Source organism: Nestor notabilis, unplaced genomic scaffold, assembly GCF_000696875.1.
Source record: "Nestor notabilis isolate BGI_N333 unplaced genomic scaffold, ASM69687v1 scaffold215, whole genome shotgun sequence".
Lineage (NCBI taxonomy): Eukaryota > Metazoa > Chordata > Aves > Psittaciformes > Psittacidae > Nestor > Nestor notabilis.
Genome location: NW_009929599.1, coordinates 94,339 through 106,815, shown reverse-complemented (window position 1 = coordinate 106,815; position 12,477 = coordinate 94,339). Strand labels below are relative to the sequence as shown.

Below are 12,477 nucleotides of genomic sequence, written 5' to 3'. Positions count from 1 at the left end.
TGTGTGCAATTAATAAACCCCTCCTGAGCCCTAAACTTTGGGAACAGATCTCCCTTTTACATGGACCTCTTTTGGGTTTTTTGTTTCCTTTTTATCATTCTAGTAACTGGGTTTTGAACGTTACACTTGTTTGGCAGTTTCAGCTTTGTTTGAAAATCCCAGGATCTTCTTTCTAGGTACATAAAGACATGCAAAAGTCTGATTCCACAAGGTTCTGCTTTCATCCTGAGAAAGTGTTGAGCAGCCTTAATTCCTAACAAGATCTTTGGTAGTTGAGCATCTCCTAGAAGTAGAATTAAAATCTAAAATATAACTAAGATAATGCTGCTTCTTTTACGTGTTTGCTTTCAAAAACTGGAAAACTGGAAGTAGAATTTCATTATGACTGTAAGTGAGAACACTAAACTGAAAATGAAAAGCTTTGCTGCTGCATGAAACACACCTCTGTGGCTGGTAAGGACCATGCAAAGCTGATAGATGATTCACAAATGTTACATGTCATTTCAAAAGTGGCATGTTTTTTAGTCACTTACCAAAGAGAATTGTTCTCTTGGTGATTACTGAATGTTGTGTGTGGATTTATGAACATAAAAGGATGTATTTTTGAGTTTCCAAATACCTGATGTTTCTCCATCCATGGGTTTACTTTTCCTCTGTAAGGAGACCAAAACACATCCACGTACATTAACAAAACCCACCAGCTGAGTCTGAAGCCCATGTGGGCTGCTCTGCAAGTTGGTTCAAGTTTTTGAGTTTTATTCTGAGCAGACTTACTCCTCTCCTACACGTTTTGCCACAGGTCTGATACCTTATAGCTCAGATAAAACGATGAAGGATGTTGCTTTTCTTCTGCTGGTGTATTTGCTTCCTTCTTGGCTGTATAGGTGGCTTTGTTGATCTCTTGTGCTGGAGGGGTCTTGGTGGGTAGTGATGTAGGTATTGCTGTGAGGGGAAGGATTGGTTCATGCCATGTAGCCATGGGCACATAACTTTGTATAACGAGTTGTCTCCCAAAGGTGCCTACCTCTGTCTCAGGGCTGAATTACGAACTTGCTTCCTACTTCTTCCTACTTGGGAGTTCTGAATTATAACTGTATTAAATACTTAAAACATCATAAACCAAAGTAAATATCCCACTTGGATCAGGTTCAAAGAAAATAAGAAGCAATAAACATTTAAAAGGAGAGAAGGAAATGGGTAAAATAAGAAACAGAAGACGCTGTTTTGAGTGTGCGTGGTGTTCACCTTCACCACTTTATGTATTTGAGACAACTCAGGGATGGTTCTGAGAGCTGCTCTTTCTGGGGAGTAGTAACTTACACCATTTGGCACATCTGCCAGGTAGCTGATGTCCTGAACTACCACAGCAGCCTGGCAAGGTCAGTTTTTGCAAGACTGGAAATTTTTCTTAAGGGACATGTAAAGTTGTTTGAGTTTTGTGTTTTCTCCCAGCATGAGGAGTGTATGTTTCCTTGCCTCTGTACAGCGCAAAGGAAATTGCAGTCCCTATTTCCCCTAATGGTCAGCAGAGCAGCAGTGTGTGTAAATCAAAATATGTTCCTAAATATGTTCTGTTCCTCAATAGAATACTCAGGGTTTGGTGGCATATTTTCAGAATCATATCCTTGATCCTCATTTCCTCTGAGTGCAGAAGTGTCCTTTGAACTGTGGTCCTTGCTGTGGTTAGTGGCCATAATCATCTTTTGGTCTTGCAGACTGATTTTTCCAAGTCAGGCTTGGAAGTTTCCTCTTTTAGCCTCAGAAGTGTCATGAGGCGTGTAGGTGAACTCAGCAGCAGAGGATGTTTCTGCTGCAGTCACTTCTGATGTCCTCATAACAACAGGAAGAAATAGAGCTGGGGCACATTTTTCCATTCTGCAACCTCAGAAAGTAACCCCTGGAGGTGAAGTGGGGAGATAAAAGTGTATGTGGCAGCAGTTCCTTAACCATCCAGTCAGCTGTGTAATGAGTGCTCAGATAAAAATCGTCTATATACTCCCAAATACTTAAAACATTCTTTGGTTTTAATGCTCTGGATTATCCTGAGTACGTTCGAGAAAGCTGCTTTTGGGTTGTTCTGAAGAGTAAGTAGTTAACGTTCAAGGCAGGTGTTGAAACAGTGATGGTTGCCTTTTTTGGAAGAGGCTGTTGAATTCTTTCCAGAAAAAATAACGTGCTTGGCTCACTTAACCTTGCCTTAGGTCTGTGTAGTAAAAATCCCAACATTGGCAGGCACAGCAGCTTAGTCCTTTCTAAAACCTGGTAGTGGAACCAGCATTTCAAATAGACTTGAGCATGTGGTTAGAAAAATAAATGATGATAAGCTTCATGTTTGTTTAAAGATATTTACCGTATGATCATGTAGGGAGGATGCTTGTGCCAGACTTTTTAGTCACTCTGCTTTCTGTCTGTCTATTCCTCCTTAGTAGGGCTCAGTGCTCTGGGGGTTCATTGATAAGATCTGTCTCTCAGGAAGACATTTGTCATGCCACAGAATGATGCAGAAGGTTTTCAAGTTTTCGTTTAGAAATAAATGGAAAGCTGAGTGTGTCCTGGGGAAGAAAGCTGTTGTATTAGCATTTAAATCTCAATGAAAAATACAGTGAAAAGGCATTATTGCAGCTAATTCTTGAGGTTTTTTCCTCAATATTTAGAAGGGATAATATTTTCTTTTACACTTTCCTCAGATGTTTTAAATCCTCAAACCCTGCAGTTTTTATACATAGTTAGGCTAGAACTCCACAAAGATGTTCCACATGCCTCAGATGTAAAAGACAGCATTGCTAAGAGGTGCTCTGTATGGTATCCCTGCATCACCTGCCTTGTGCTGTGTCAGCGTTGTACTGTGAGACTGTGGACATCATACAATCTAATGTGCTAGGAGCACTGTAGACAGGCCCCATAAAATCAGTCCGTGGTGTGGCTGCTTCTAAGTGATGAAAGTATCAAGTGAATGCTGTTTGATAACTACATTTTGAAGATAACTGTTGCTCTCTTTTCCTAGTGTTGTATATTTGGGGGCAGTGGATTTACTCTAATGGCAGTTTGCTTTCTTATTTGAGAAGTATGAGAGTACTGGAAGAATATGGTGTATTCTGTGTTATGCTGAATAAAGACTTTTTTAAATTCAAGGAAATGTTTTATGGTAGTCATGTGCAAAACAACAAATAAGGAATATCATTCAGAATTGAAACAGATGTTAGTTTAAACTTTGAAAATTCTTCTGGCAAAAGGATTCCTAAGCTGTTTTTTGTCACAGGTCGGGTCAAATTGAACTCTGAATTACATGGGCCTCCTCTTAGAGGAGAGTATGTGATATGTAAATGCTGATGTAATAGCTGGAAGCACAGGGAGGAACTCTGAAATTCTTTCCGTATGCCAGAGGGTGTAATTTATGTGTCTACTTTGACAAATATTTGTAGGTGCTAAACAAACTGATGTATAACATCCTGAAATAGTGCTGGGAAGAACAGCTCCAGGGAAGGTAGCAGTTGGTTGCTACTAGTTCATTTCTCTAACTGGAACCTGACCTCAGATAATCTTTGTTAAATAATTGCTATTGATGTATTTTGTTGTTTAAAAGGTTAGAGAGATATTTATGAACATTATCCTGCTACAACGTGTAAATAATACTCAGGACAGATTAGAAATTGTTATAATGCATTTTTCACTCTTCAATAATCATTATTAATCATTTTGGATTGTCAGTTGGAGGAAAAAATAGACTTTTGATCCACCAAAGAAATCTGGGTTAGTAGAATGACAGGGAAAGGGAAGGGGAGAGAGAGCAGCCGAGCACCTCAAGCTTCTTCCCAGGCTGCCCTGAGGACAGAAATGGTACTTCTTCCCTGAAGCCTACTGCAGCGGTCTGGAAGGTAGGGGCTGTGTGTTGCATCTGGGCAAGCACTGCTCACACACTACTACAGGGAGTATGTCCAAAGAAATCTTCACTGATGTTTTCAAACCTGAAAGCTTATTCATCTTTCTGTGCTTTCTCACTCAAGCACGTGTTATTCATGACTTGATGTTTTAGATCTTAATGATGGAAGAACCAAGTGTTGATGGAAGGACCAGCCCTGGCAGGGTTATGCAGGCCCCAGTCCTCCACACCTTGAAGGAGGAAATAGTGAAGTGCATGGATGAGTGATGGCTCCTGAGGTTGGGCACATGAAGGAGTGCTCTTCTTTAACTAGTTGCTATAGGGACCTCTTGAGAGCTGACAAATGTTCTGAAATTGTTGGCCACATCCCCCTGTGGGAACAGGAGAGCCAAAAGGCTGCTGTTGGCACAGTCTTGCTTTGCAATCAATCTGGAATGACTTCTTTATCTGTCAAGACCAATGCAAGTTGTAGCAGGTCCCAATCTCAGAATCTGACCCCGTGCTGCTGCCTTTTATTGAACGATCCTATTGGCACTCCAGTGAAGTTGTATTTGAAAATCTTAGGCTTTCCTGCAGAACCTGTTACACTCCCACTTACTGTTTCTCCATTTTGACTATTTTAAACAGCATTATAGTTTTTCCAGTCAAGACCTGAGTTAATGTAACATTTATAAGGATTTTTCCCAAGAGATATAACTCATCTGCTTTATGTGTCAGACTAAAGCATTTCCTGGCTTCCTGTAAATAAAGCAACAATAAATATCTTCCTCTTAGCCTTTCTCTTTCCTTACTCTGTGTTTCTCAGTTGGCCTTTATCTGTCGCTGTGTTTGGACTTAACGTTCTTTCTGATTTAGGAGTTGCTTCAGTACTTCCAAGTTTTAATGAGCTTCACATCCTTCTCTTGCTTCAGTTCCTCAGACCATCATCTTCTTACTCTCCACTGTCTTAATTTTCCTGTTATCTTCCTGCCCTCCCCTCACCTACACAGTTCAGCTCCTCTTGCAGCACTGTCGTACCACTTGTGCAGCAGGATGATTTTGGACTGTAGCACCCCAGCTGGGCTGAGGGGTGCCTCATTTTATGGCAACATCTCTGAAAAAGGAATCATGATGCAGATGTTAAAACGTGAAGTTTAGGCGTTGTTGGAAGTAAGCTGTAATCACCTTCAGTGAATTCATGTGGGTGTGACAGATTACGCTGCTTAAACACGCTACCTTGTCTGTGGGGAGAAATGTACCACATTAAAACTGTGTTTTTATTCCCATCAGGTGTCCTTAGGTTCCGTTGTTCAGTTCGAGAAGGGAAATTTCTCCTTGTCAGCAGAAACAGAAGAAAAGCTTTTCCCTGAGAAAAATGAACATCTGCTACAGTGGGCCCAGAAGGAATATGGAGCAGTAACATCTTTCACTGAGCTCAAAATATCAAGAAACATCTATATTAAAGTAGGAGAAGGTAAACCAAAACAAACCCAATTGATAAGCACTTCTAGATGCTGAGAGCTGGTCTCACTGTAGGTATTTGAATCTTTAAACATAACTCATTTTCTAAGGGATGAGATACGAAAGGGGAAGGCAGAGAAATAAGAGCAAGTGCGAAGACCAGACCTTGGATTTAGGCAACTTCTAATGGATTCTGGTGCCGTAAATTGATGCTCATAAACATGGATGCACTTGGCCAGAATCTTACAGGAGTCGAAGTTTCACATTTTAAAAAGGAATAAACTACTCATGGTGATAGGGTGTCTTCATCTAAAGGACTAAAGTGAAGAGCCTGAGATAGGGGGTAGTTTCTAGAACAACCTGAGTTACGGGTTTGGGGTTTGGTTGTTTTTGGCATTTGCTTGTATAAGGATCCAGACTACTTTGGGCAAAGAATTACTGCTTTCCTCGCAGGAATAACCTGGCTTGGTCTGATGTCCTTCTGTGTTTTCATCCCAAGGAGAAAGATTTCCTGTCTGTGCGAGCTGCATGCCAGCTTCATCAGGTGGCCTAGGGCAGGTGGGAGAGGACTCCAGCTCCACAGGGATTTCACAGGCACATATTAGGGTAGGGTCTGGGCTGTAGCTCTGTAGCTGAGCAGTGTTGGAACAACTTAACAATATGAACCTCTGCAGCACCTTCTGTCTCATGTTTGCCCTCAGCTGGTGCTGGTCTCATAGCATGTCTCTTGCAGAGGAGTTCCACCTGAGCCAGTCATAATGCATAGATAATACAGGAGCCATGGCTCTTCAACATTCTTGGAGAAGGGCAATCGGTTCAGAGGGGTTTATGCCCTACTGATCTCTATTCAAGTTTGTTTTCTGGAAAATACATAGTAAAAACTTTGCAGGGAGAACAGACTTCCCTCTGTTATGCAGGATGATTGGGGGTGAAATTTGCTTTTTTGCAGATGTCGGATGTTGTAGGATGACAGAGTTTTTACCTACTAGTCTGCAATTCACTGGTTTTTCATTCTCTGAAGGTGTCATCCAAGTTCAGGCTAAAGCACACATCCAGGTTTAGGCTAAACCAAAAGCAGCAAGGATAAAGGCTGGTAAAAGTGAACTGGAACTGATTTGAGTTGCAGTGAGTGGTCCAGATATTTTGAAACTAATTGTTGTCATTCAAGAAGTTCAGTGATGGGAAGAGTAGAAACCAATAAGACATTGTGTCAATGTCCAACGCGTACCGGTGGGCTCAGCATTTACTAGCACCAGCAGCCTAATTTAGTCGTATTTCAGCAGTACTCCTGGAGAAACCCCTGTATAGCTGAACTAGTTGGCTACAAGAAATAAAACACACCCCCAAAACCTTCTGTGGAGAAAACATTCTTTCCTAACCACCTGTATCTGATCATTTGATTTCCTGAAGCATGAGGCTTGCCCCCCAAAATCGGAACATGCCTGTGTTGGCTTTATCCAAATCCTGCCAAATTCGTACAGGATTCCCCTGTGTGATTTTTCTTGGCACCAGTTTTGGATTTCAATGCCAGAAAATCATTCAGAAATATATTTATTAGCTTATTAAAGTGCTCTTGGAACACGTAGATGGGAGTAGTGGTCTCTGCATTGCAGAGAGGAACATTTAATTAGACATGTCAAAAAGCAGATAAAATTGTGTTGATTTGCACATGCCCAGTCAAACCAGGCAACTAAATAGGAGAGCTTTGCATCATCATTAGAATGTGTTAAAAACCAATTTAATTAGGAGTAAGTACACAAGATGGAATTTGGCAGGCAACCAAAATAGACAGTTTCTGAGAAGGCTGCTATGAACTAGCTCAGCTGTAACCGTGTTTGATTTTGATTTAAATTCTTGGCAGAAGAGTGAATATGTGTGTATGTTTGGGGGTTACGCATCTGCTTGGGGGTGGGGAGAGGGTCAATTCTTGAACTGCTGCCACAGGCGTGTGAGGAGCAATATGGAAACCACATGGGACGTGGACCTGGTCTGCTGCTCTGCAGAGTGAGAGATGGAATCACTGGGTTGCGCAAACCCTAACGTACGCTTGATAGACATTTCAGGCTTTTCCTATAAAGCTTACACTCCTCAAGTGCTTTAGTTGGATACCCTCAGCTGCCAGTCTATGAATCACAGCTTGTATTACTCATAATCTGTAGGTAGTCATATAAAGTAGTTCCTTGCTACGTGACCAGTACAGAATTTAATGGCAGTGTTCATGTAACTGTCTGCATTTCAGCTTCACTCAAGTTAGAAAGATCTGAAACTGGAAGACGTATAGCATTTTAGAAGTGGAGGCCGTAGCTGAACACAGCAAACACAAAGTGCAAGCCAGAGGACAGAAAGATCTGAAAAAGGGTGATCTTTCATAGAATAAAGCTGCTGCTTATGCCATGGGTTTCTGAAATCACTTTTGAAGCTGCAAATGAAAGGCAGCTGAGCGAGCTAGCAAACTGGGTCAGGGCCGAGTGCATCTGAATCCTATCAATTCAGAAGAGTGGTGGTTCAAATACTGTGGGGATGGTGAGCACAGAACTTAAAGGGGCCAGAATGGGGGTTTGGAGGAAGGGGGTACAAGAAGTGGGGTTCTTGTTCTTGCTTTGATGTGTTTAGTGAAGGGGATGGCAAAGTGACTGTCATGATAATCACTGTTAGATTCTAGAAAGCAAGACTGCTCATGGTGGAAGTGATCTTAGTACAGGTTTTCCAGCAGAATTCACTTCAATTCTTCATGCTTCAATAAGATACAATTGTACAAGTCAGGAAGACTTAGCAGTTAGCTAAATGTTACCTAATGCATCCAGTATAAATCCAGGGCAGATGTCCTAGCCTGGAGGGAGCTTAATTTCAACACATTTCTTAGCTAAATAAGAAAAAAAAGTAATAATCAGCCATAACAATAACTAGACTGGAAAATACAGTCTTTTTACAGATGGTAACAGTGTGCTCCTGTCCTGGCAGAAGCTGAAGCTTCAATCCTGACTCTGTTTGTAGCCTTGTACACACTTGGTGTGTGTATCCTGCCCATTGTACTTGCTTGATTTAATACTTGAAGGTGACTGCATGGTGTCAGGCCTTAGCTGTGTCCTGCTGGGGAGTGACTACTGCAAAGAGTTTTTACCATGCCTCTGGAGGCCACTGCAGTCCCTTCTCTGCTCCCATTTATACCCTGCCATTAAATGTCAGTTGAGGTTCTGATCTCTGTCATGCTAAGAGCTAGTAAACTGCAGAATACACATAAAAAAGCCCTGCCATCAGAGTGGCTGGGGGAAATCCCAAATGCCTTGCTTATTCCCTGCTCACATGTTGAAAGGCAAGCTCTGTCTGGATGGGATTTTTACTGCTGAATCGAGCTGCTGCTGCTGCTGCCGCCCAGGGTACCTGTCTTGGAGAGTTACACCTGATTAATGGCACTCACTTTCACAAAGACCTCCTCATTTAAGCTGGGATACTCAGCTTTTATCCAGCTTAGCTGGCAGCCTGCAGGTGGCACCTGATTAGTGCAGAAAAGGGCAGACTACGTCCATCCTTGTCTGTAAGATGGAGGTGCTGCCCACAGAAACTCCGGATCCCAGTGTGCAATCCTCTGTCTTCATCCGAGCAGCCTGGCACGTGCTGCTGGCTGCTGTGCACAGCTCCATCACGTGCTGGCCAGAGACTCTCTGCTGAGGGTATTCCAGGCTAACCTCATGTCTGATTCCATACTGGGAGTCTGCGGAGATTAGAGAGGCACAGGGTCCATAATTTGACTGTTTGCTGGCTGGTTTAGTAAGGTTTTTAATTGATTGCAGACACCTGCAGTCCCTTTCCAAAGCAGACAGCCCTGAAACTAAAAATGCAGTGTGGTGAGCAAAGATGGATGAAATAGATCCCCTTTTCTTTTCTGTTCCAGCCCACATTTTGGTAACTGGTACAGGCGAGAGTAAATACATTTTGTTATTGGGGGGGAAGTAAATGTGTACATCAAGACAGTTAAAATCTGTTGCAGAAGAAAATCATGCTGTGAAGCAGAGGCCCAGGCTGGGGAGCTTCTGTGCTGGTGGTGGCAGGAGCAGCAGTTCTTGAGAGCTCGAGAGATGTTTAATGGAAGTGCCAGGAGCAGGAACTGAGTTCTTTTCCACAGCAAACGATAGCACGTGTGTAATTATCCACTAACTACTCAGAGGCTGTTATTTTATGGCTTGAATTGTGTTGTATGGCAGCTGAGAAGCAAATACCTAGTATATCCATCTGTGTGTGTGTGTACAGATATAAATTCAAGCTCAGTGTAGGCCGTTTGGGATCATTTTCCATTCTGTGCTGTGGAAGGAGCTGTGGGAGGAGCTGGTCGAACTGCAGCTGCATTCAAGGCTAATCTGGCAAGGCACATAGCAAATGTTAGAGGAGTGCTTTGCTCGGGCAGTATGAATTGTTACAGCTTCATACAGCTCTCATAGATTCTGGAGGGAAGACAGCAAGGTCAATATTCAAAGGCTACTTTGTGTACGATCAGGAGAAGAAACTTCCCTAATTGTTTCTGCAGAGGCCGGGATCACAGGAGTCTCTGGTCACCCTGCAAAGCTCTATAGCACACACAAATGCTCTTCAGGGGTGACATTTCAGTTCTCATTTAGGGAGCAAGTGCTAACTGTGGTCTCAACTCAGTTTTTAAGAGCTTTTCCACAGATTTGCATGCATCTGTCTTGCTACTAACTTAAATAGGAAAGCCTTCTTTGTAAAGCAAAGGTCAAAGGGCCAGCCCTTTGGAATTACATTCTTACAGAACTTTGTGTCTTTGAACATGATACTTAGTCCCTCTGTGTGTTGTTACAATTCATATGTAAAGCTATCTCGGAAATACAAAGTATTCCTATTCTTCAGTGGAAACATTGCTTCTTGGGGTACAGCAGAGTAGGCTGTGCATGAGAACTTTACACCAAGTATGTTTTATGGTTGGCGTTGTATGCTAGTTAATGTTCATCAGCTCAGCAGTTAAAACCAAAAGAGAGATTGAATATCTACTCTAGAATTTCTTAAGTTAGGGATATTATGGTCAGAATTCCTTAATATCAACAACTGATTTCATCATTTTCTTTCTATATTCTATTTTCTGTGCCCAAGAGAACTGCAGTAGTTCTAGACAACACTGACTCTCACTATACAGTCTATAGGAAAAATACATTGAGTAAGGAAATTGAAAATACTTTCTGTGATCTTTTAATACTTTAAGTTCATAATAACAAGAATAAAACGTATTCTAAAGGGACAAGGAATTGCTCACAAATTTTCTGCTAGTTAATTTCAAAAGAAATAAATCTTTTAAAGGTACACGGAAGAACTTAAACATGTTTTATTCATTTTGAAAAATGCTCCATATTTGGCTTCATTTTTGTTTTCAGATTTCTCTTTCTAGGGATTTTCTTTCATTAAGTATTTAAGTCCATAAATATAAACTTTTCAGTTTAAAAGTATATGTTTTACATCACGTATATGCTGTGTTGTTGCAACAGTGATCTCCCGTTTGATACTATATTGCTTTGTCGTAAGTGCTTATGATAGACAAGAGATACACTCTGTAGCCTAAAGACCTGTGTCATGAAATACAGTGCTGCACTGAAGTAAATGCAGTACATATGTGCATGTAAGCTAATATCTGTGTGTAAAGGTTTATATGATTTCTTTTCTTTTCCTCCTCCAGATCAAGTTTTTCCTCCCTCATGCAACATAGAGAAGAATTTTCTCTCGTTAAATTACCTTGCGGGATACCTCCAACCAAAAACAGCAGAGGGGTGCCTTATGTCTCACTTAGTCCAAGAAAGAGAAGTCCATATCATTGAACTAATCACTCCAAATTCCAATCCGTACAGGTAAAGTATTGTCTAAATAGACTAAATCTGTTTGAAATCACAGCTAAAGATTTCACCTGTCTATTGAAAATTATTAGAAGAGCTTGGACCTTAGTACTTTGCCTTAAACAGAGATTAGTTCTTCAATATGTAAAGATTTTCCATTCTGCTACATGATCCTGGGGTTTTTCTGGACAAAACTGCAAAGCACAGTTCTTACGGGCTGTATCCTGCCCCATCAATCAAATTCTTCCAAGAATAAGATGGCTGAGGGCAGCATCTGACAGACAGAGTTTAAGATGGGAACACTCTATGAGGATGTGAGAGAAGTTAAAAGTAATCTTGGCCTGTCACAGGTAGGGGTGACTGGCAGCAAGACCTAGGGCAGTGCCTCCCAACCAGTGGTCAAGGGGTCACAAGTGATCTGTGGTACATGATAATTGTTACACTGTTGGTCTGCAGAATCATAACAGTATTTTCTGTCAAGTTTCCGATGGAGTTTAATGGATAGTGTTTATTGCAAGAAATGTTAAGGGTTGGCAGTGATCCACTGTCACAAAAGGTTTATAAGCAGTGGTTAGCGAAAATTACTTAACGCTCTGTATATAAGAAGAAAAATACAATTTCCTCACAGATCAGGTAGAATTAAAGTCCTGTCTGTGTACTACAGACACTGGGTATCCAGCACTGTCTAATTGTACTCCTCATGTAGCTACATTTGGGCACATCCATTCCCTGATGAGGCATTCACACGGGGAGATACAGAGATGGGAGGAGGGGTCTTTGCAAGAAGGGTAACTATCTCATTGCAAAATGGTGAACCCAGACCCTGGGAATATTCTTGCCTAGCACCCCTGGGAGAGTAAGAAAGTGCTGAGGTGTAGTGGAAGTGGAGTAGAGGTAAACCCAAATGATCTGCCTCTGAGTGGCCTGAGTTGCAGCCCCGTTCTGAACACAGCTGCTCTTCAGCATCAACATCAGCAAGTCCCTTGCAGTGTTACGCAATGACAGCCCTGTCTCCAAGTCCTCTGGGCTTTTGGCTTTGGCTGGTAGTACGATAGGAATTTGTTTTTCAGATGATAACACTGCAAAATACTTAAATGTTTTGTTATTAAAACTAAAAAAAAGTAATAAATTCTTCTTGCTTCATTCTTAGATTATCTGTTATCCACAGCTATTTTTGAAAAGTTTATATCCAGAAAGAAACATACAGAAGCTGAGCTGGGCATGTGTAAAGCTGCAGGAGGTGAAATGAAGGTCCCAAGATACATTAACTCTCTTACTTATGTCACGTTCTTGTGACATACGGCCCCATAAGACGATCTGGAAGTA

The 12,477-nt window shown here is 41.5% G+C and overlaps 1 protein-coding gene across 1 annotated transcript in view; it reads left to right on the top strand.

The window, feature by feature from the left end:
- TGFBR3 (transforming growth factor, beta receptor III) overlaps positions 1–12,477 on the top strand; it is a 102,258-nt gene that overhangs the window by 63,856 nt on the left and 25,925 nt on the right. The window contains exons 4-5 of the mRNA XM_010015045.1: positions 5,150–5,333; positions 10,998–11,166. Of these exons, the coding sequence (XP_010013347.1) occupies positions 5,150–5,333; positions 10,998–11,166 (353 nt within the window). The remainder of the gene's footprint in view (positions 1–5,149; positions 5,334–10,997; positions 11,167–12,477) is intronic.